Raw genomic sequence first — 23,656 nt, forward strand, 5'->3', positions numbered from 1 at the left:
GGGGTAGGAGGCGATATAAATAAATGCTAAACTCCGCCCTGCCGCCACGTCAAAGACCGGACCGCGAGTCCATAAACGAGCGCACCCTGCGATCACACTGACTGACTGTCGGTGAATGAGATAAACAAAGAGCCGGCGACTTTTCAGGAAAACACACATCGCTCCTCAAGCTCCTCGGGAACATGGCAACTGGTAGGTCGGGTGCTGCTCTCTCCCGTGTCGGTGCCGGGGCTCCGTGGCGCCGGCAGCCGGAGCTCAGTGTGTATTTGACAGCCGGATGATGACAGCTGAGGGAGCTAACTGGCTAAGCTAGCACGCACCGCGTTAGCACGCAAGTCTGCTAGCATGACTCCGCCGATGTTTCCTCAGCTCAGTCAGCCCAGTCCACCCCCGTAGAGTGTCTGCAAGGAGCCGACATCCAGTCCGTACAGTCGGCCAGCTAACACACCTGAACCCGTTGGATAAAAGCCGGTTTCAGCTCCAGGAACTTGAAGTGTTAGCATGTGCCGCTAGCTAGTCCGGGATAGAGTTGGAAGTGGCAGAAGCTGTCAAAGTATTTAAAGTGCCGGCGAGTCATTGAAGTGGTGTTTTCATGAGGGGACACACTTTAAAGAAAGAGCACAGCGTGTTCGATGTTGCGCCACAGTTTCAATGATGTTCAAAAGTTCACCTTTAGCAAGCCAAGACTGAGAGGGTCTTTCTTTCAGTTTCACCTGAGTGAATCTGACGTTTCGTAACGCGTTTTGTAAGGCAGGCACAGATTTAGTAAATTAATTGTTTCCTCCACATACACGTCATGTATTTCCTCTATGCATTTACCATCCGAATCAAACGATAAGGACTTTGATGGTGTGATTATTCTCTCGGGTTTGCCCGCTTCTGTGTCTGAAGTCTGCTGAGCCTCCACTGTCAGCTGTTGTCCTGCCATTTGCACATGGACCAGTGATGGGCATCATTTTTTGCTGAGCTAAAATGAAGCCAGTTGTATAACCAGTGATGTTTAAATGTGCAAGTCACACCGGCTGCTTGTGCTTTGCCCCCCTCTCCCATTGCATACCACTGGGTGTGATGTACCTCCTCACCATTCATGCTCTCACTGGTTTGGAAAACATGTCAGGACAACTAACTGACTGACCTCTCAGCTGATCTTGTATCTGTTCTACAACACAGACCCTTCTTTTCTTGTGTTCCCATTATTTAAAGTTAGTTAACAGTAATCGGCCATTACTCTTCTGCAAACAGAGCGTTCACATTGTACACATTTCCCCTTATCTCTCTTCCGATAATCTTTCCATTCTCATCAGTGTCAAAGGATTCATCACAGGTCGTCGTGCAGGCCTGTTCTCATAATATTGACTGCCTTAAGCCTTCTTTTGCTATTTCCCCCCCCTGACAGTGTGACAGTTAATGAAGTTTGACACTGTGGGGGTCGGTGCATTTCAGCTTTTTGTCAATGGAAAATAACAGAATGCAGCTGAGAGAGAGGTCGAACTCCAGGGTGCATATGCATGACTAGGCAATGCCCCTCTCAATGTTTAATTGCTTTGCAATGTTGTTTGATGGAATTACAAACCACACACAGACATGTGTGTGTGTACCTCCGTCTTCTCTACCAATGGGACTAGACAAGCTTTCCAGTTTGTTCCTCACACAGATGGAACCTTATAGTACTACTGGAAAGCACTCTTGATTTCTTCATTGTTTGCTTCTGCTGTGCCTCCCTTTTCTAAGCATGTCCCTCAGACTTTACCGGAACTAAAATCATAATGGTGTTTAATATCCTCACCATACTGTTCTCCACTATTATCTCTGTATGGATGGTGGAAGGAAAGGATGCAGCAGACAGTTGTATTCAATAGAGGATGAGCTGTAAGTTTATGACTATTGATCTGGTGTTTTCCAGGCATTATGTAACTTATTCTGAGCATGTGACCGCCTCATAAATCCGATCTTAAGTGGGAAGTGTGTATGCCTAAAGTGCACAGATGTGTCATGGGAATTGGGGCAGTACTTAGAAATTGCCTGCCCAAGTTGTAGACTGTCCATCTGTGAACGTCTTCCTATTACATGTTAACTTTATTGGCGCTTGCTTTGCCTCTTCTCCCTCAACATTCATTCTGCTTTTCACGTCTTGATTTGTCTCTACTTCATTGTACCCAGCCATCCCTAATCTGTCCTTCTTTCTCCCTCAGGTCTGAGTCAGGAGAAGCTAACCACCTTCCTTAAACGGCTGAGGGCGGAGCCACGTTACCTGTTGGCCCAGAATGTGTCAACGTGCATTGACCCATTGGAGGTTTGTCTGCACCGGCAGACGGTCCAGGATACTGTGCACATCTTCCAGCACTCTATCCCCACAGAGGGCAAGCCCATCACCAACCAGAAAAACTCAGGTAGGACAAAGTGTACATAAACATTCAGGATGTAGCCTAACTTCTACAGGAATAAAAGATATGTTTGAAAATTAGTGATGTTGTATGCTGGTTTATACTTCATGCATTCCCTCAGCCTCCCCTTCCGAACATTAAAGAGAACCTGTGGCAGCCTTCAGTTGTCATACAAACTCCAAAGGTGTTTTGTTTGTCCAGCCTGGGCTACTGTAAAAAACATGGCAGCCTCCATAGAGAGGACCCACTCCAGATGTAAATATAAAGTATTTAAATGTAAAGGGCCCATTCTAGAGTAAAGAAAATTTGTATAATTTAGATGAAACAGACTAGTGAAAACATTACTAAGATTATTTTATATAAAATTTCTGCCAATAGATCCCTTTCACCTAAATGTTGCACACTGGAACTTTTTTTAAATGCATTTCATTAAATATACTTTACACTGTTGTCCAAAAGTCTGACACAAGTTTCCCATTTACTGTCTGTTCCTGTAAATGTTGGTGTGGTCTGACCCATTTTCAGTTCCACATGAATAATTTTTCTCATTAAGTTACTGCAGCTTTTTAGTTATATATCGACTAAACTTAACCCCATCATCTTTCTTTCTCATTATCTTATTGTAAAACCATTAAAAATGTGTATTTTGCAATTGCATGTTGCAGTAAAATTCTTATAGATTGTATGCTTCAAGTAAATTTTGGGGTGGATTATCAATTTATCAAAAATAAACGAGATTTGTCATAATACTGATATGGACGCATATAGAAAAAGCAACCCATGTTCAACTTATTTCAAAAAAGTATATAGTTCTGAAACTGATCATCTAAACTCAATATCCTCCCTCAAGAAAAGCTGTTGGTTGCCACTTATTCCAGCATAGTATGAAATCATACAACATAGACATAAAGGTGTCTTCAAATATGTCCATTTAACCTCTGCAGCAATCTAAACACTTTCAGCAAGTGTTGGAGGACATCCGCCTACATTATTATTGAACGGGGATTATCAAACCAGCAAATCAGTTTCAGCTTTAAAAATCCTAAGGTGGTTCAACCCAGTTGTTTGTTCAATGATAGGACCTAATGAACACGTCACTCTAGCTGTGCAGGTTTCGGAATGCTTGTGAGTCAAAAAATATTCTATTGTCCTTGTGAGCACAGTCAGCATTGGTATAGACGTGTATAAAAATCCAGACTAAAATGCATGTGGTTTTCTTTTCATCACTCAGGGAGATGTTGGATCTTCTCGTGCCTCAATGTCATGCGACTTCCCTTCATGAAGAAGTTTAACATAGAGGAGTTTGAGTTCAGTCAGTCCTATCTCTTTTTCTGGGACAAGGTAAGACCGAAACACTGTTTTGTTGTAATGCGAAATGTATATTTGGTTATATGTAAAGCCTCACTATTATGGAATTAGGGGCAAATGGTGATACCAAATGTATATTTTTGCCAGACATGTATATAAAAAAAAATAAGGGATATGATGTCATATCAAACAAATAAATGTAATTGAGGCTTGAATCATTTAATAAAAAGCAAACAAAAATGATACCAAATTACTTATAAAAGTTGAATAAGAAACATTTTTTTAAATTTAAAATATAAACATAAATCCACATCTTTTCTGCACTGTTATATAAAAAAAATGTCTGGCATACATAAACGCTGATATTTAAACATCTGTGAAAGGCTCATTGTAGACCATATCATCTGCCATTGATTTATTGGCTCAGCACTCAGCTATTGGGGTGTTTGTTTCTTGTCTTTATCAGCTTTATTTCCAGATTCCATTTAATAGTTTTGTAATATTCTAGCAAATGGATGTTTTTGTTGTTATGCAGCCAGGACAACGTGTGTGTGTGTGTGTGTGTGTGTGTGTGTGTGTGTGTGTGTGTGTGTGTGTGTGTGTGTGTGTGTGTGTGTGTGTGTGTGTGTGTGTGTGTGTGTGTGTGTGTGTGTGTGTGTGTGTGTGTGTGTGTGTGTGTGTGTGTGTGTGTGTGTGTGTGTGTGTGTGTGTGTGTGTGTGTGTGTGTGTGTGTGTGTGTGTGTGTGTGTGTGTGTGTGTGTACACACGCCTGTTCCCTGTCACTGCTGTTACTATGCAGCGTTCTACTCACTATACAGTCATTGTCCAGCTAAAACCCTCTTTTGTTTGTTGTGGTCACTGTTTTTCCCAGGCCAACGACACAGTGACACCTCGTTCACTCTCTGGCATCGTGGCGTTTTCTCGCTAATGTCACCTTGAATACTACTTGTCTTTGTGCCAGACACAGGGGTAACACTAGCTGTAAAAATAATACTAAATAAGGAAGCAGTTGATGTGGAACTCTAAGAATAAGCTGCTCTACTCTGGTGTAGAGTTGCAAGTCTGTCGGACCTCTAAATGTTACCAGGAACATTTGACCTATGCTTTTGAAGCTGAAGTCACAGCTGTCAGGTTTCTGACTAGAAGTCTGTGCCACATACTGTAACATGAATGATAAAAGCCCATACAAGGATTTTCTCTCTTTATTGACCTGCCAAGTCGCATGCTTTGGTTTGTTCCCTTTTCTGCAGGTTGAGCGTTGCTACTACTTCCTCCAAGCCTGCGTGGAGACGGCACAGAGGAAGGAGCCAGTGGACGGACGTCTGGTTCAGTTCCTTCTCGCCAATCCAACCAATGATGGAGGCCAGTGGGACATGCTGGTCAACCTCATTGGTTAGTTCTCATCATGATACATAATCACATACTTACAAAGTTCATTTTGAATTTACTGAATAACTGATTTGTGCAGTTACAAAAGTAGTAAGTTATTGCCCAAGCTGCTACTATTGTTGTTTTCACTCTACATTTCTATATATTTGTACACCTCTATATATCTTGGAGAGAAAAGACTCTTCCTTGTATCTGAGTAAGATGACAGTAAAGATCTTGAATCCTGTATTAGGAAAATGAACTGCACTAACACTAAATATGTAAATTGTCAAACAGAAGACAACAGTGCTGAAACATTAAAGTTAGATGACTGGGCTATAACTTGTTTACTCTCTACTGTCTTCAGAAAAGTATGGCGTTATTCCAAAGAAATGCTTTCCCGAGTCACACAGCTCAGAGGCCTCACGCAGAATGAACGACATCCTCAATCAGAAGGTGCCTTCAAGACAAATTTAATCGAAATTCACAAATTGTTGAATTGTGGAATCTCCAATAAATATTTATTGTTTTTGTCTCACTGTGTTTTGCAGCTGAGAGAATACTGTCTACGACTGAGGAACTTGGTGGCAAGTGATGCGACTAAAGCTGAATTGTCTGAGGCTATGGACACCATGATAGAGGAGGTGAGAAACACAGAAACGTTTCCTTAATAATATTTTATATCAAGCATTTCCAAAAAAGGAACCATAAGGAACCATTTGAGGAACCCTGACTAAATCTCTGTTTGACTGGACGGACTAGGGAATAACTTTAGCTCCTGTATGATAAGTCCTTGCTCCAGGAGTAGTACATCCCAGAGGTTCAGAGACTGCAGACTTTGCAGTGCTGAAATTTGACCTAATACAACTCTGCAACTGCTACTACAGCGTAAGCTTCATTGACAAATTAAGGATACACTGGATGACTCTAACATTGAGATGAGGACGAGAGATGTATATATCTTTTGTACTTAATTCCTATTGAAAGATAATGGCTTTATAGTCAGATTTCTTACTGGTTAAAAGCAAACATTAGAACTAGAGGAATTAAACCCATTTGTTTCAGAGATTAATAACCAACAAAACACTAAGCAGAGTCTCTCTACTTCGGAGACAAGTGTTATGACGTTTTTATTCACTTCACTAACAATGCAAACAGAAATACACAGCGAAATATTGGTTCTTGGTTATTTACTGTGGTTTCATAGGTACAATCATGCTCGTTATACAATGCGATGATGGATGATTCATGTTTTTAAGACACGCAGATAAGTGTTTGTACGTAGTATCGATTAAATATAAGAAAGGGATTTGTAGCTTACACCCTTGTTTTTATATCAGTGACATTGTTTCCTTTTAACCAGAAGAGGGCGCCATCAGACAATATTTAATGTCCATGCAGAAAAATATACCCATAAAGGTTTAACATTACACTGAGTTCAAGATTCACTCATGCAGTTTTATCAAATAAAATAAAATAAAACAAATAGTCTTATCTATTTTTGTATTATATACACATATGCTCTATGTATAGCAGTAGGATTTTTCATCAGTGACCGTTTTCAATTAATGGGACTGAAGGCAGACACATAACAAGAACTTACGTTTTCAATCTTTTAAAGACTTTCTAGCAAGTTGACAACAACAATGCTGACTTTCTTATAAATATTTAAAGACTCCAACAGACCCTTCTAAATCCCCTTCTACTTCTATCAAGTATCGTTGTTTTTCCTCTTTTTTTTCTTCTTCAATGACAGTTGTATGACACACCCTGTTGACAATGTTTTGATCACTGTGTAATGTGCACACGTCCCTTCTGGACTGCAGAGTTTGTGTAAAAGCAACAAATAAAAATCAAATGCACACAATAACTGCCCCAGATACAACAAAGTTTAAAGATAGTGATCTTGTTTATGGAGCTGTCTCACAATGACGCTGTTCAGTAAAGAAAAAATCTGCTCCAAAACAAAAACACGACCTAATCCACCCTTACAATGAAGGTAAACATGTAGGTGTCAACAAACACTTTTATAATACAGTATTACGTGTCTGCCTTTATGGTTTTGACAATCTGTAGGTGTGTATTCATAAGAGCCTTAATTCCTGCTTCATGTGAGTGTGTGAGTAAGACGGCCAGTCAGTCAATCAGCCCCCTATTGAGATGATTGCATCCAGTTCAGGGACCTGGTTAAGCAGCCTTTGTTGTCAGCTGTTTGGTTGCATTGTGCTGCTGGCTGGCTGCTTGTTTAAACAGTCGTCTGTATCTCACAGTGGCCCCTGTGGCAGCCCAGCTATTACAGCACACACGCACAAACTCACACAAACCTGTGCACACACAAACATATGTTGTGCAACAGCACAAGACGGCTCCTGCTGTACTGCATGACAGTGTGGGCGGGGGTGCAGGGTGTTTGTTTGTCCACCTGGATGTGGTTTGTTTTGAGAAACATCGCTCCGTCATGGCCGGTGGTAATGGAGGATTCAGTCATGTCAAATGAACGACCTGCACAAAGAGCCAAAATGTTCAAGGATACTGTTGCAAACGCATTTGATCGGCATCAATGTGATAACCAGCATTTATAATGGGACGCCTACCTCAGTAAAACAAGTTGATTCTTTAATGTTAATTGACTTCAGATTCATTATTATTGTGGCAAACCCCAGCTATTTAAATCATAAATACAATGTATCCTTTTTAACCTTGAACTATTTTAATCGTTATCAATCCAGTTATAAAAAAGTTGTCACACATTATTGTATTTTTTATCTATTTTAAAACATAATATCCTCCAGGTCTCATACTCATTATGTGTTTCAGATTATCTGTAATTTGAAATGTAAAAAAAAATATTGAAATAAAGAACATGTATCGGTTTTATGCCGATGATTCATTTCATATAACCAGTGCACAATTTTCAATGTCCTCTGTTGGAAGCGCCATATTTGCACTTAATTAAACAGAATGCACTTGGAACTGGAGACATAATGCAATCACAGTGTCTTGAACAGCAAATAATCATTCGAATTATTGATAATGAAAAAATATATCAGTTACATTAAAACCACCATCTTAATTGCATTGGCCCCTCATGGTATTTAATAAAAAGATATGCACTTTTGCCTTGTCAGACATTTCAAGTTTAAAGTCAAATTGTGTTTGTATAATGGATTACATTTTATATTTTGAATGGTAGTTAATCTAATCCACCATTTAAAAAGTGCTGTTTAATTACATTAGCGTTTAATTAACCCTTACTGATTTTTTGATTTGCCTAGAACTTCAACAACACCGTTATACATGTTAAGTCTGTAAATTATAAGTTATGTGATAAACCTTTTATTAAAATGTGTATTAATATTGAGGCATTCGTTTTGTGTAGTAGAGTACTTGTAGGAGCTGTTTGTTCTGACCACTTTGCTGCGGTCCATGTGTACATGTACTTTTGTCCAAAACTCTGTTTATGTAGATGCCGTCATGCTGTCCATGTGTGTTTATAGGCTTACGTAGTTGGTTTTCTTGGATTCTCACAAGTGGGAAACTAGTGTTTCCTCTACTTGTTCACGTGCATCTGCATCTATGCGTGCGCACATGTGTTGTCAGTCCTACTTTAGTGTGTGCGGAGGTGACACTGTCCACTCTCCCTTCGCGGTGGCTGTGATTGAGCTCTGGTCTTCATCACACCAGCCCCGCACACACTGCCATGACAGGCAAGCAAGGTCAACGTCTCTCCTTCCACTTACTGTACCTGGGGTGCGTGTGATTTCACTGAACCCCTTTCCATGTCCAGAATCTATTCTTATTCAGGTACATTCATTAAACTCAAACTTATCACATGTGTCTTCTCAATATAAATTTAAACCATTGAACCTACACCTGCAGCAAGTATGAGCAAATCAGGTCGGTACAGTTTACCTTCATAGATGCTGTTTCAGGATGACGGTATCCATACGCTGTGTTATCGAGGCAGGGAAAAGCAGTTCAACTTTCCAAGTCAGTCTTTCTCTTTCATGCTGTGTCTGTTGTGTGTCGCTGCTCCTCTACGATTACTCACACAGACAAGTTGGACAACTCACACACACGCACGAATAAGTTACATTTGCTGGGAACTATACATGAAGACGCAGTGCTTTACACCAATGTAACACACACAGATGGTATCCCTCACGACACAACTTAAGTCCTCCGTGCTCCATTACGTCATGGAATCAGTAACGCAATATGCGGCTCTGGTCTTGGCTCTGAGCACGCAGAGTGTGACTCTTCAGACAAGTCTAATTTATGACACAGCCATCAACCCGGAGAGGACTTTTGCTTCTCTCTGCAGCTCAGAGGCACCGCTGGCTATTGGCTCGGTTGATCTGTTGTTCTATGTGGGTGGGTTCCTGGGTATGTGTCATTGTCAGAGACTAACTCGATAGTCCTGCCAGTTGTCCACTCAATGAATTTCTTTGCACCATTGTTAGAATATAACAGTGACCATATGTGTTGCATGTTTACAAAACATGGAAGTTTAATCAAAACCTTGCTCATTTTTATCCAAACTGTTTGCATCGTGTCATTTGCTAATGCTCAAAAGTTCCAGCTTCTAGACAATAGTTGTATCAACTAGCAGTGCAGCAGTGTTGTGTATGTTTTCCTAAATCGGACACCACCTGGGTGAGATTCGCATCCTTATTATGTCTTGAAAGGCTTTTAACATTGTCTTATTATTTAAGAAGTGTTAACATTTGTACTGACAGATGAAAGTCATTTAGCTTCGTCTTTTTCGTGGCAATTCATTTTTATGAGCATGGGGCGAGAGAACGGGAAAGACACGAAGCTGACAGCCAGGTCGGAGCAGAACAAGTGGCCATTGCAGAGAGTTGAATTGCCTTGTTCCAGGTCGCCAATACATGCGGATATATTGAAGTGTGTTGCCATTGTCTTGATCTGCTTTCTATATGTGCTGGTCTCAGTTCAAACTCCAGGTGACTTAAAAACATGAATACATTCAGAAGAATGCCGACCGGTCAACACTGCAGCACCGATGCTATCAAACATTGCGTCTGATTTATCCCAATAGCTTTAGTCAGTGTTTACAGCAAGATGCATCAAGTCTCCACATCACTGAAGGCAGATGGGTGGACCTTTGACTAGAGACTGAGTTAGAGAAAATATTGACCATTAACAAATGGCATCTGAATCAGTTAGAATAGCTGCTCAGATGTTTAGAGTATTAAGATGTGAATGAGATGGCCTTTGAATGTATAATCTTAACATGGGAGAAGTCCTTCACATTTTACTAGTGAAACCTTTGGTTGAAGAACTTGAAGTCTACCCTGAGGGTTTGCAGTAAAATTATCCCTGTTTTCTAAGAAGAAAATTACAGAATGCCAAGAAAACATCAGTATTCAGCATTACATTTTTGAACCTCCCATTGCTTTGTGAAAGGAGTAATCGAATATTGAATTATAATTTAATCAAATTAAATATAGACTGGAAAAGTGTTCACACCATCTAATTAATTTGATGAAGTGGATTTAGACCCCTTCACACTTGTACATTTATTATTTGGCAGCTTGTCGATAATATAAATTTATATTTTTTTCAAATGTGTAGAAAACTGAAAGATCGAATTGACGTAAGGTCTTGGAGCCTAAGTACTCCGTGGACTCAGTGATTATAGCCCCAAGCCATGTTGGGTATGATCACAATAAGCTTTGGGCCATTCTTCATTTGAGATCCTCTCAAGCGCTGTCAGGTTGAGTGGGGACAGATGACCATTTTCAATTTTCTCCACAGATGTTTGATTGGGTTCAACTCTGGGCTCTGGCTAGGACACTCAAAGTCCCTGACACAGTTGTCATTTAACCACTACAGGGTTCTCTCAACTGTGTGTCCATGGTCATTGTGATGTTATAAGGTGAACTGTCTCCCCAATCTGCAGTTCTGAGTGCTGGGGAACAGGTTTTTTCCAAAAGGATATCTTTGTACATGGCTTCATTCAGCTTTACCTTAACTTTGACCAACCTCTCCCGGGTGCTTAAAAACACGCCGACAACATGAGGCTGCGACCACTGTGCTTCACCTTTGTGATGATGAGGTGTGGTACCTGTTTTCCTTCAGACATGGCACTTAAATCTGAAGCCAAACAGCTCATGGTATCATTTGACCAGATAATCGTGTTTCTCACAGTCTAAGAGTCCTTAAGGTGCTTTTTATTTGTCTTTCAAATTTGTATAATTTCCATATAGGTACAGAGTTACCATAAGGCTGTTGATCACCTCTCTTACCAAGGTCCATCTCCTCCCATGGCACAGGTTGGCCAAGCCATTGAAGACATATTTTGTTTCGTTGAAAGCTCCTCATATCTGCACCTCAATGCAATCATGTCTCTGTGCTCGATCTTATCTCTGATATTCCTGTTAGCTCTGAAACTGTTAAATAGAAATCTGTGTATCCTTCCAAATCCTGTCCAAAGAACTGAATTTACCACAATTACAGGGGAACTGCACTGGGTTATAAAATTAGATTAACATATTAACACTTGACACACTTTTTTCAAATAATATCTAACCAATACATTGCATTTAATGTTATTTGAAAATAAACAGTTACCCAGTTTAATCAGACAAAAAGCATTCAGTCGGTGAACTGTGCTTTAGTGAGACACTTGCAGTAAATTATTCATTTTAGTCCCCCTCCCCATTCATTCATCTTCTCTCTACCTCTCACCTTTTCCTTCTACCTTGTCACTCATGTATATCTGTCACTGAGGAAGCAGGTGTTTCAATATTGATCCTGCTCTGATGTCATTGCACTCTTTATCCTCTGACGGGGATCTCTCTGTCACTCAAGTCTTTCCCTCACACCTACTTAATGTACCCTGCCCAGGGAGGATGAGTGAGCATGCAGCTGAACCAGGATATTGGAATGGGCATTCTCTCAGAATGCATCGGGACATGTGAAAGTAGAAGGTATAGTCAGTGGAAAGGTATAAAGTTACATGGGCAGGGTTGTTCGTGGAAGAAAGTGACATAAATGAGGATTGAAGAGAAAAAGGGGAGGGGGCTCAGATGCTGAGGGCATCTGGGCAAACATAGACCAGACCAGGGGATGGATACCTTGGCATGTCGTCTCGCACTCAGGGCAGTCTAAACAGAGTGGTAAAATTAGGAGCGCACAGTTGAAAAGATGACTTTGTTGACTCTGCTCATGTGTATATTTTTGTGTATGTCTGCTCTCTTGTGACTTTTAAGCATTTGTGTAATGAAGAAGGAACTGTTTGTTTGCGTAAGACAGGCCTGAATTTATGTATTTCTTAGCATTTGTCTCCACGTGAGAATGTTCCCGGTTGTGTTGGTGAGTTGAATAGTGGCCTCAGTGGGCTCCGGTTCTTAAAGCAATAATGTCATCTCAATGCAGACGTATTTAACGTGGTGACTAAACATGGGAAAATTCTCCAGGCATGTACAAATACACAGCCTCGCTGATCTATTTTCTGTTGTTTAATTGAATGGATATAATATGTCTATTAGAAATATTTCTCTTACACTTTTAGTTGGCAGTGACTGTAATGAACCACCTTTCCTCAACACAATCAGAATACTCGAATTATGGTCCAACTATTCAGAAATTCTTAAGTGATGTTGACAAATTATTCCAAAGTTTGTAGTCGTAAATGAAACTTTGAACCTGAATGAGGAATTCAAGCGTGGAATAATTCTCCTGCGGATTTACCTCAATATATTATGAAAATAAAGTCTAACTTCAGGCAAAAAAATTGTATTATGGGAATAATTGTAATTTAGTCACTTTTTTTTACAAACCTGTATGTCTCTTTCCTGTGGAATACACAGATTCTTACCCAATCTTTTCAAACTCCTGATAGTAATGTTAAAGAGCTGATGAGCCTAAAGATTTTTTATTTTGTTATTTGTGATACCTATACTATAGAACAATTTAATTAGATGTTCCCTTTTCCTTGTTTTAAGGCAAAACACATCAGTAATACGTGAGCACTGAATGCTACAAGGAGAACTGCATTAGCCTGGGTCAATAACCTGAACACTTTGTATTATTTAGTGGTTCTAATTATTTGTTAGTATTAATAAGGCTAAAGATATAATTTTCTGTTTATGGACATTAGAGTGAACATAATGTATCCTTTGCCTGCAGCATGATTTTCGATATAGCTGCATGGAGGAATAGGAGATGAAGACTATTGAGGATAAGACCATCTCTTCACCATGTAGCTACAAAAAGACTCACTCTGCAATACTATCAATGTAATGCCATTCTCTGGCAGAATATATCTCACACGGATGTGTTTTGTATAACTGAACCTACTTCTGCACTTTAGTGGGCTTTCAATTTAATTTATGTCATCCTAATTTTCCAATTGTCACTGCAAACAGCTTTTAACCTCCAGAACATTTGTATCACTCCTTCCCAGAGCACATGCTTTGCCTCTTAATACTTGTTATGACTTTTTTATGCACTTTCCAGTTGGCAGACAACAGTGTTGTAATTTAACTAAATTGGCTAACTGAGATTTGAATCAATGCCCACATTGGAGGATGCTCAAAATTCCTTTAAGAGGTGGATTCCCAGAATCATATTTTTCAGGATAAAAGACAACTATCTAATCTTACCTTTTTTTGGTCTGAAACTAACAATGAACTACACTACATCCAATTTCTCTTCCCTTTTTTAAATCTTATTTGAGAGGAAAAGAAACTGCTCAATCCCGGCAGATGAGGACAGAGGATGGGAGAGGTGACAAGCATAAAGGGGGAAATTCCTAAGATAACTATATCAGAGTTTAGAAGGGCGAGATTGACAGATGGCCCAGTCCAAACAACCCAGTTTAGCCCACAGGAACTCAGTGTGAACGCAGGAAGACGCATGCAGAGGGAGGGAGTAAGGGTGTGGGGGTGCAAATGGGGAAATTGATGCATGTGGAAAAATATGGAGGAAAGGGAATCATTGTGTGAGGAAAAATAGAGGAAAGTTGAGAAGCCCAAGCACTGATGGATGAGTATATGCAGGAACATGGAGACTGCACATCAGAAATATTTACTTAATATTAAACTATCAAACTTTTCCAACAATCTTTTATTTAAGATGAGGAAGAACAAATGTGACTTCTCCCTTATCGTGTTTCTCTTTTTTACTGTAGAGTATATCATATTATATAGATGGTTATAAATGAACTTGTCATGGATTGACACGTTTGGCATAAAACCCAGATTTGTGATGTTTGAGTACAGTTTTGTGAAGTCGATATTAAACTTTGTGTTGCCCTGCAGGTGTTCCGGGTGGCTAGCGTTTGTCTAGGCAGCCCTCCTGAGACCATCTGTTGGGAGTACCGGGACAAGGACAAGAACTTCCATCGCATGGGACCCCTCACCCCCCAGGAGTTCTACAGGGAGCATGTCAAACCCCTATACAACATTCAGGACAAAGTAAGTGGGCCTTATGATTGGCACTAAAACACTGTTAGGCAGTAATGCGTAGAACCTCAGTTTCTAACTTGTTCTCATACTGCGTTCCGTTTGTCTCTCCCTCTCCTCAGGTCTGCCTAATAAATGACCCTCGACCCCAGAACCCTTTTGGAAAGCTCTACAGTGTGGAGTTCCTGGGTAACATGGTTGGCGGCCGTTGCACTCAGTACAACAACCAGCCCATTCAGCTACTTAAAAAGGCAGCAGCAGACTCCATCAAGGACGGAGAGGTCAGTTCGAAAAATTGTAAGTGACGTGTGTGAATTTAAGCGCTGGAGCTTCATACATTTTTAACATGGCTACTGTTTTTTCTCCCAGGCTGTATGGTTTGGGTGTGACGTTGGAAAACATTTTCATGGCAAGCTGGGCATTAACGATTTGAATGTGTGAGTATAAAGATATACAGATTACCAGTGTATGATATGTGACTGCGAGGTTTTGATTCTTCTGGGGAGAAGAATCCTTTACCATAATGTTGATTATGAGTTTGGGTATAGCATCATTGGTTACATCCCTCCATCCTTCCATCGATCCATTCATTCATCCATCGATCCCTCCCTTATACTATAAGGGTCGCAGGGGGCTCGAGCCAATCCCAGCTGAAATTGGGCTAAAGGCGAGGAAATGGCCAGTCCATTACAGGGCCAACCTATAGAGACAAACAACCATTCACACACATGTTCATAGGTACATTCAATTGAGTGTTTCAACCTAACTCCAATCTGCATGTCTGTGGGAGGAGCTTTAGTACCCAGAGAAAACCTCAATGCGTAGATACTGTCCAAACTCTACAGAGAAAGACCCTGGCCCAAACAGGATTCGAACCAAGAACCTTCTTGCTGTACAAACGTGCTGCCCAATAATTGGCATTGTGTGGTCTTCGATATAGAAAACTGTACCCTCCACCCATTTAATCAATAAATAACTGTCTTAAAAATAATTTCACTACTGAGCTGTTCCGTTTATTTTCGGCTCTATGGACTGAACAGAATATGGCCCCATCTGCCTTCTGGAGTTTCACAGGGAAAGTGTTGGTTATCTCTGCTCTTCAGGTTCAGGTGCACATGTATCAGAGGTGCTTGGTGCCTAATGTCTGGTAACATCTCTTGTTGGAGCACATCTGTCAGACATATCTTTTCTTATGGCAGAAGATTATACTTGAAATGAGACTTAGCATGTTGAAGAGGGGAATGTAAAGGTGATTTTTCAGTTATTATGGGCTTGCGAAGGCAGTGCTTTGGACTTTTTTATGGCCATCATACCTCTAACCCTTCACTGACCAAAAATAAGTAATGTTTTAGGATTGTTGGGGAAATTATTAAAATAGTGATGGTTTGTCTTTTCTCTTTTTGTGATGATTATTTATTAATTAAGTTTGAGAATGTGTTGTAATGTGTTAATTTTGTCCATATCTGTGTCTATCTAGGTTCAACCACGAGCTTGTGTTTGGAGTTTCAGTGAAGAACCTTTCCAAGGCAGAGCGACTGATATATGGAGACTCTCTCATGACCCATGCAATGATCCTCACTGCTGTCACAGACAAGGTACACACACACAAACATACAGTACAGGGGTGTCTGTTCAGTACGCTCCTCACACAGGAGCCTTGCTGCATGTTTACGCTGCTGTAACCGGCAGCAGTTTTTCATGTTGCTGTCAATTTCCCCTCTTGTCGGTACCCCTAGATGTTAGGAACCTTTCTTTCTTCTTTTCTCTGCCTCTCACACTTATCTCTCCATTACCTGTCTCCATCTCTCTCTCTCTCTCAGGATGGGAAAGAAGGCTATGAGAAGTGGAGGGTGGAAAACTCCTGGGGAGATGATCGTGGGAATAAAGGTAAAGCATCATAACCCTGCAACACAGTAAAGTGCATTTTAACCTAAACAGCTGAGGAATAGACTGGTTTCTTTAGTTCGACAATGACTGTTGTCCCATTAAAAAATAAATGGCTCAAAATCTCATTAACTGTGGCCCTGAAGTCTGAGACCACTTTACTGTACATAGCCTTTCAACAAGGTCCCCTGCGTCTTTATCTGTCTTGAACATCTTTCTCACACTGTAGTCTGTCTTAGGGCAAACCATCATCTTCCTGTTTGGCCTTATTAAATTATGAGCAGGATTAGAAAAAGGTTTCCCTGTGATGCTGCTTTATGAACTTTAAATTGGTTGTGTCCTGTTTCACAAAGACTGTCCGACGTGTGTGCTCAAAGCTTCTGTATCCAGTTGCATAAACATAGTTGAAGAATAAGCCGGGTGTACCATTGTAGTCAGTAAAAGCTAACACCAGTAAGTTTCCATACCATAGATTTTTATAAATTTCTCTGTACTGTGCGTTACACTTAACCCAGGTCTGCATTTTGGGCTAGGTACTCTTGGTAGTATATATAGCTTAGTTCAAATGTTTTTATAAAGAGTGGAAAACGGCAAGCTAACAATCTTGCTAACTGCTAGCAAGCTTGTAAGCTTGGAGTTCTGTCAAGTTTTGATCAGTTGTGACTTGGACTCAAAGATGAAGTGATTCGATTTCAGTGATGAAAGTTCAAAGGTCACAGTGATATAAACTTGGGAAAACAATCATAAAGAAATATGTAGACTGTACTGGTTGGCGGAGACAACATCCGCAGTTCATTTGATTTTTAGTTCCTGTCAATTGTCTGTAAACAATGCAATTGGGAAATAAATGAAATTGGCTAATCACCGCTAATAAGGAATGATAGTTTCCCTCCATGTTTCTAACATTCCGCTCCCTCTGAGATGAGCACTGTTATGACAGCTCGTTGATGACCAAGGCATCACTAGATTGGACTAGATTTATTTCCCTCCTCAAGTAAATCCCCTAATTCCAAAAATGTTAGCACTGAAACTTTACTTTGTCCTTTAGATTAGAATAATATACTCTGTAGAGATGGCTTTTTATGACCAGAAACAAGAGCCTGCAAATATGAGTGTTTGACAGACTAACTCAGCATCTGCATTAATTGTTGCTGATATATGCAGCATTATGAGAAAGCATATACCTGCGCCAGTGCCCAACAGTCCCCTTAAATCCAATCAAACCAAACCACATAGCACATACCAATAGATATCGGTCTCCATGCATGATTCCCTGGAAATCAGTAAGTTGTGAAAGAACACCCTATCCTGCAATGTCAAGGAAAGTGGGGAGAAAGAACAATTCTGGATTCACCCCTTGGTCCGGATCAGCGTCACATTTTAATGGGTCCTTTCTTGGCCCATGTGCCACCTTGTCAGGTTTTGTGGGAAGCCATACAGAAGGAGGGCTTTTTTAGCCTGTGTGTGGAAGGGGGACGGAGAGAGAATGGACAAAGAAACAAATGTATGGTTCTTGCATGAAGATTGGTTGCATTTGTTGTTTCTTTTTATTTATAGCTATTTATGATAAGGTTTATAGTTAAACTTTAAATAACAAGCCTCAATTGTATTTCTTTGTCAGAGGTTTGATGGTAGGAATCATTTTTAATATATAGTAGAAAACTCAACTTTTACTCTCAAATATTAGTATAGCAAACCTCCCCATTTGCCTGACTTTTATTTTTATTGGGCAGCTTATTGAGTTAAATTTTATTTTATTGAAACCAATTCCAGTAATTGATTTTGATGCATCAGGGGTAAAACATTTGTCCTTAAGTAAGTAGAGTTGGTTTGTCTTTACCCAGCAGGTTGTCCAGACAGCTTCCTCAGACTTCACTGTCTGCTGTTGTTATTCTCTCTGTCCTTTTCATCTCTGTTTCTAATCTTTCGCTGACCCTCTCCGCCTCTTCGCTCTATCTCTGCTCCCGACATTCCACTGCAAATTATAGGAGAGTATTTCAGGTCAGTCATGCATCATCTGGCAACGTACACATACACAGTGCAGCATATACACACACAAGTGAGACACACACATTCTCACAATATTTGCTTGAACCCACAAACCGAAGTGGCTGTTGGGAATACATGTGAAAACCCTTCAGTCAAATGTGTTTCACGAATATCTTATTCCATAAACACCAGCAGATGGGGAAGGCCAGGGCCCCCAGCCAGTCCACTGCCAAATTAATAAAGTGATTTGAGAACAAAAGTTTGAGAAGTGGAGTCCTCTTGGGATCCAGGGGCTTTGTTTGTTTGACAAAATCATAGAAAAGGAGAGCGAGAGGTTACATGAGAAAGGACTGAGATGAAACAAAAATAAAGATATAGGGCAGGTAGAAAACGGTATTAAAGACTGAAAAACAAGTTCAAGTAGATGTGAAGATGATTTTGGAAAGATCACAAAGGATAAATTGGAAGAATAGTGGTAAGAGTCGAGGAGAAGAGGGAGAGAGTGGAGTGTGTTTATAAGTTTTGGCTTAATGTCTCCCTTCAGGCCTTTTTAATATTCCTCCTAAGCCTGAAAGAGTCTCTCATGAGAGGTTCAACTTTCTGGTCTCTCCATCTTTTAGCCCTCAGACAGCTGCTGTTATGACTCCACTCACTTCAAAACTCACACTTTTACACAGCTCTGGGCACATGTTTGAGGCTCGTATTTTTTATTTAATGGGACATCATCCTAAACTGAGCTCTGAACGAGAGTCTATATTAAGAGAGAGAAGCTGGCTAACTGGCAAGTGAGAAGCTTGCCTTTCACTGATTTGTATTGGTCTCCCTTAATGGATCCATATTATTCATTACCCTTTGATGTGCATTCTGCCGCTGAAGCTCCTCCAGTAAGTAGCAAACGTACAGAGGAACCAAGCGACCCACATTATTTTCGTACACAAAATCATGGTGAGGACAGCAACTCCCATGATCTCAGGCTGCTTCACGACATCATCAAACTATGTCTTTTGCCATTATTTTGATTGAGAGACTCTTAGTGCAGAAGTTATATATATATAGTGCGTTTTGTCCCCACTGACGCATAGAAAACGTCCTTGGGTCTCTTGAAAGCCGTTATGTAAATACAAGCTGTTATTATTTTAGAAGACAATTATGTTTATTTGAATGGAGGGTATCCGTGGTAGTTGACGTAACACAGCATAAACACAACCTAAAATTAATAAATTAGAAAAGCCTCCTGTGTTTTTACTGCAGCTCTGGTGCAGCTTTAAAATCCCATATCTCTTCTTTTGTACCAGATAACACATAAAACTTTTTTTGCAAATTGATTTCACACCTACATCTTCCATCAAGCTCAAATCATTTACAGTGACATGTTTAGTTCCCCTGTTTTTAGAGCCCTTGAAACGGTTGGCTTAAAAAGTCTGAGAACACTTTCCCATGAGTAGAAACTAAGATGGCTGCTTCTAGCTATTACTACATCCATCTGTTCTGACACAGGACAGTCAGCCTATCCCTAAAAGCAAATAATGACACCCAAAATTCACACACACACACACACACACGCCGTGCCACCCAACACGCGGTTTCCAGGAAGCTCACATCCCCACACACATGGACACCACAGCGAGAACCAGGCAGCGAGCCACCTAAGATTTGCGTACTTGGAAGAAGACTCGTACACAACAGACAAACTGACACGCCATCCCCGATACATTGTTTGGAACTGCGGCATGCTCCTGCGGTTGCCCTGACGTCTTTGATAAGTCAGCTCGACGGTGGGAGGGATGTTCTTGTTTGCTCGACGCTGAACACGTGATCAGGGGAAAAGACGAGACTGAGCGCGATGTCACAACAGGGGTTCAAATGAATAGTGGAATTCACTCTGTGATCTGGCTCTACAGACTGAGACATAACAAACTTCTCCAGATCTCATCCTGCTTTGAATATGTGTTGGTTCTAGATGGGAGCTGCCCTGGTTTCACATAACATTAAGTCTTTGTTCATTACGTAGAACACGCACACACACACACGCACACAAAAACATCTTTCATTTTAATTAATCATTTCAGCATGGGGCTATATCCTCTTCCAACAAAAGATTCGGTTGTCCCAACATGTCTTCAGTCAGGCGAAGTTCAAGGTCTCATAACCAACCCAGATTTGGACACATTAACCTTACACACAAAGACACACAGGAAGAGTGAGACACACATTGTTTAGTTTTATCAGGGTGGGCGTGCAGATGTGATAGCATAGTGTTGAATGTACTGTACTGAAGTGCTGGGTGTGAACTATGAGGGGCTGTGGTCCTTCTTGTCCTCCACCTTTCTGCCGATGGAAACAATAGACTTTAATGATAAACTGCAATTAAAAGGACCGTGCATTGACATTCTTGTCGCTCCCTACTCCTACCCATCCGGTGAAGGATTGACTAACTATATCTGGTTTAATAAATTACCTGATGTATATCTTCTTATATAACCAGTGTTGTTGTCCAGAATTTCAGTATATTGACAGACTTGGCCCTTTTCCCCTCAAATCCTTTAATGTAAGAAAGGTCTATTTAAAGCTTTGTGCACTTTCATTGTGGGAGGGGAAAAAATGGCATAAGATTTCGAGAAGCACCATTCTCCTTTCTGTTTTCTCATGGGGAACAAAGCCTGGTTCCAAATGAGATACTAATTGTGGTTAGGTTAGGGTTGAGCAATGCATTGGATAAGGTTTTGCATAGGCTGTGCACAATGAATGGAAATCAATGCATTGTCCTTACAAGGATAACGGTGGAAACGTGTCAGGGATTTTCATATAAATGATTATCTTGGAGACTGGTATCCAGTTCTTAGGATACATCCAGGTTTACCCTGTTCTGGCTGCAGATCCCAGAAGATGGGTGCAAGGCAGAGAGAGTAACAGCGCTAGTCCCCATGTCCATTTGAGATCATTCAGCAATTAGAACCCTCTTTATATGTTCTGTAGACATATTTTTGGCAAGACCTACATAGCATTGACTAGTTCGGATCCAAAATAGGCTGTTAAAGGTAAAAGCTCAAACAGTGAACTGTTAATATCCCAAATGCAAATATTCATATAGACTATGGCCTTTTTTGTGTGAAAACATATTAGCAGTGACTTCACAATGGGTAAAAAAAGTTGCTGCTCTAAAAACATAGCTAACCTGTCACATTAGCATAAAAGCTGGCTATATTATGTGTCTCCAGCATGAAATTGTGATTAATATACCTATGCAATTGCACCAAAATGTAATCCCAATGTTCTATTCAGCTGCCATCATGTCAGTGGGAAACAAATCTAATCAAACTTTGACAAACTATGTCTGTCTCTACAGGTTACCTGATCATGACGGACGATTGGTATTCACAGTACGTCTACGAGGTGGTGGTAGACAAGAAGTTCCTGCCCCCGGATGTCCTGGACGTGATGCAACAGGAACCCATTGTACTTCCTGCCTGGGACCCGATGGGAGCCCTGGCCTAACTAGAGAAATCCAGTTTTTAGCCCCAACCTCCGGTCTGTTTGACTCCGCCCTATTTCCTTGGCTGCTTTTACCTCTCCAATATTCCACAGCCTCCTTCCAAAACAGCCTCTTCTTCGAGACAAAATAATAAAGATTTTGTTTTCTTTTTTTACTGGACTGCCTGTGTCTTGTGTTTATTTATTCAAGAGAGCGGAGGCTTACATATCTGTGTCTGGTTATCTGGGATGTTAGAATTAATGTAAGGAGCTGAATCTGCACATTCGCGTAAAAAAAAAAGGAGTGGCTTTATCGCATCACAAACGCTGCAGTTTTATTTGTATTTCTTCAGTTTAGATTGACGTTCATGTGTTATGCTTGTGCTCGTATCTTGTTCACCAGGCTAATCTCTTGGACACAGGCAAAACAGCCTTGATTTACTTGTCTTAGAAAAACACTTCCCATGCTATGCACACACTCTTCCCGTAACTTCCTCCTTCTGCAAACAACACAAGGTCAACCAGAGAAGCAGCATAGGTGTCCGTGTGTACGAACGACTGGTGTGTGTGCATGAACACATATCCACATATTTGTTATTACACCCTTTGTCTGTATCCCGCCTGATTGGGTATCTAGGAATGTTAAAAGCAGGAAACAGTCATACTCACTCATTTCTACACAACAGCTGCATTGCTGTGCTAGGTGAACATGCACCCGCTGGCTGCGCTCAGTCAGCAGTCATTTCTCAGTGACCCCTGTCGGAGGTAAGGACGACCTCTGACCTCCCAGCACTCTGGCCTGCCAGCTGAATGAATTACAGTTCACTCTCTGCAGTGTATTTGTCCAGCATAACTTTATGATATACGATCTGTCCTGTCACACTGTTCAGTATGCGAGTGAGGAATTGGCTTTAAAATAATCCTAAAAACATGCAAACACAGAGGGTAGGCCCACTGTATTCACTCCTCCCATCATGGCCTCTGACACTGGCCCTTATACTCTTTTCCTTTATCTCCAGCGCTCTTCCACTTTGCCTCCATCTTCCTCCCACACATCTGTTCATGATGGTTTCAGATGGCCTTGTGCCGCTCTCCTCTGTGGATTCAGACATAACCCAGATATTAAGTCGTGAGTTATAGTGACAGGTAAGAAGTTTTACAACATGCACTTGCCACAGCAGAGAGATGGTGTTATGAGATTAAACTGCTGACTGTTCGTTAGTTGACAGATCACAGGCAAACCTTTATTCCTAGAAGTCTCTGGGTTTAATTAACAGAAGCTTGGTGTTTGTGTAAGTCTTTAACTGGCTTCACAATATGTTTTAAGGGGATTCGGCCGTACTGAACTGCTTCTCCATTGCCTTTGTGATGGTGTTCTGTCAGTTCAAAAGTGAATATTGATGGACAGACTTATACTAAGATTATTACAATGCAAAGGCTGCAAAACCATTTAACGTTCCCCATAAACTAATGGTTTTTGAATATTAAAGTGCAAATAAACTTAGGATTGAGATCTGTGAGTGTAGATGCCATCTGTGGGGCTCAATCAACAGAGAGCTTTCAAATAGTTAATATTGAATATGGTGTGAGATAAAATACACTAAGCGTAACCTGGAGTTTATCTGTATAAGTTATGTGACTGGCCAGTACCCACTCTGACCTCCATCCACACTAACTCACCTCAGCTCATCAGCCCTCATCAGGGTAAAAATGGGTAAAAAACGTTCAAAGGAAAATAAAGTGATATTCCATGTTAATTTATAATTATGTGTATTTCAAGGATACACATACCGCAGTCTGGGACTGTAGGCCAGTTGA

General features: G+C 40.7%; 1 protein-coding gene across 1 annotated transcript; it reads left to right on the top strand.

Moving 5' to 3' along the window:
- The first annotated feature begins 39 nt into the window (after positions 1-39).
- blmh (bleomycin hydrolase) lies at positions 40-22,019 on the top strand. The gene is made up of 12 exons (XM_062386474.1): positions 40-192; positions 2,193-2,390; positions 3,616-3,725; positions 4,943-5,084; positions 5,428-5,516; positions 5,612-5,704; positions 14,351-14,506; positions 14,617-14,775; positions 14,864-14,931; positions 15,972-16,089; positions 16,315-16,381; positions 21,714-22,019. Exons 1-12 carry the CDS (start codon positions 183-185, stop codon positions 21,860-21,862), a joined length of 1,359 nt encoding a protein of 452 aa, XP_062242458.1. The 5' UTR covers positions 40-182; the 3' UTR covers positions 21,863-22,019.
- The last annotated feature ends 1,637 nt before the right edge of the window (positions 22,020-23,656 follow it).

This window comes from Platichthys flesus, chromosome 4, assembly GCF_949316205.1.
Source record: "Platichthys flesus chromosome 4, fPlaFle2.1, whole genome shotgun sequence".
Lineage (NCBI taxonomy): Eukaryota > Metazoa > Chordata > Actinopteri > Pleuronectiformes > Pleuronectidae > Platichthys > Platichthys flesus.

Coding starts and splice junctions, on each gene's coding strand:
- blmh (XM_062386474.1), top strand. Junction 3,726..4,942: donor ATCTCTTTTTCTGGGACAAG/GTAAGACCGAAA, acceptor CCTTTTCTGCAG/GTTGAGCGTTGCTACTACTT. Junction 16,090..16,314: donor TCACTGCTGTCACAGACAAG/GTACACACACAC, acceptor TCTCTCTCTCAG/GATGGGAAAGAAGGCTATGA.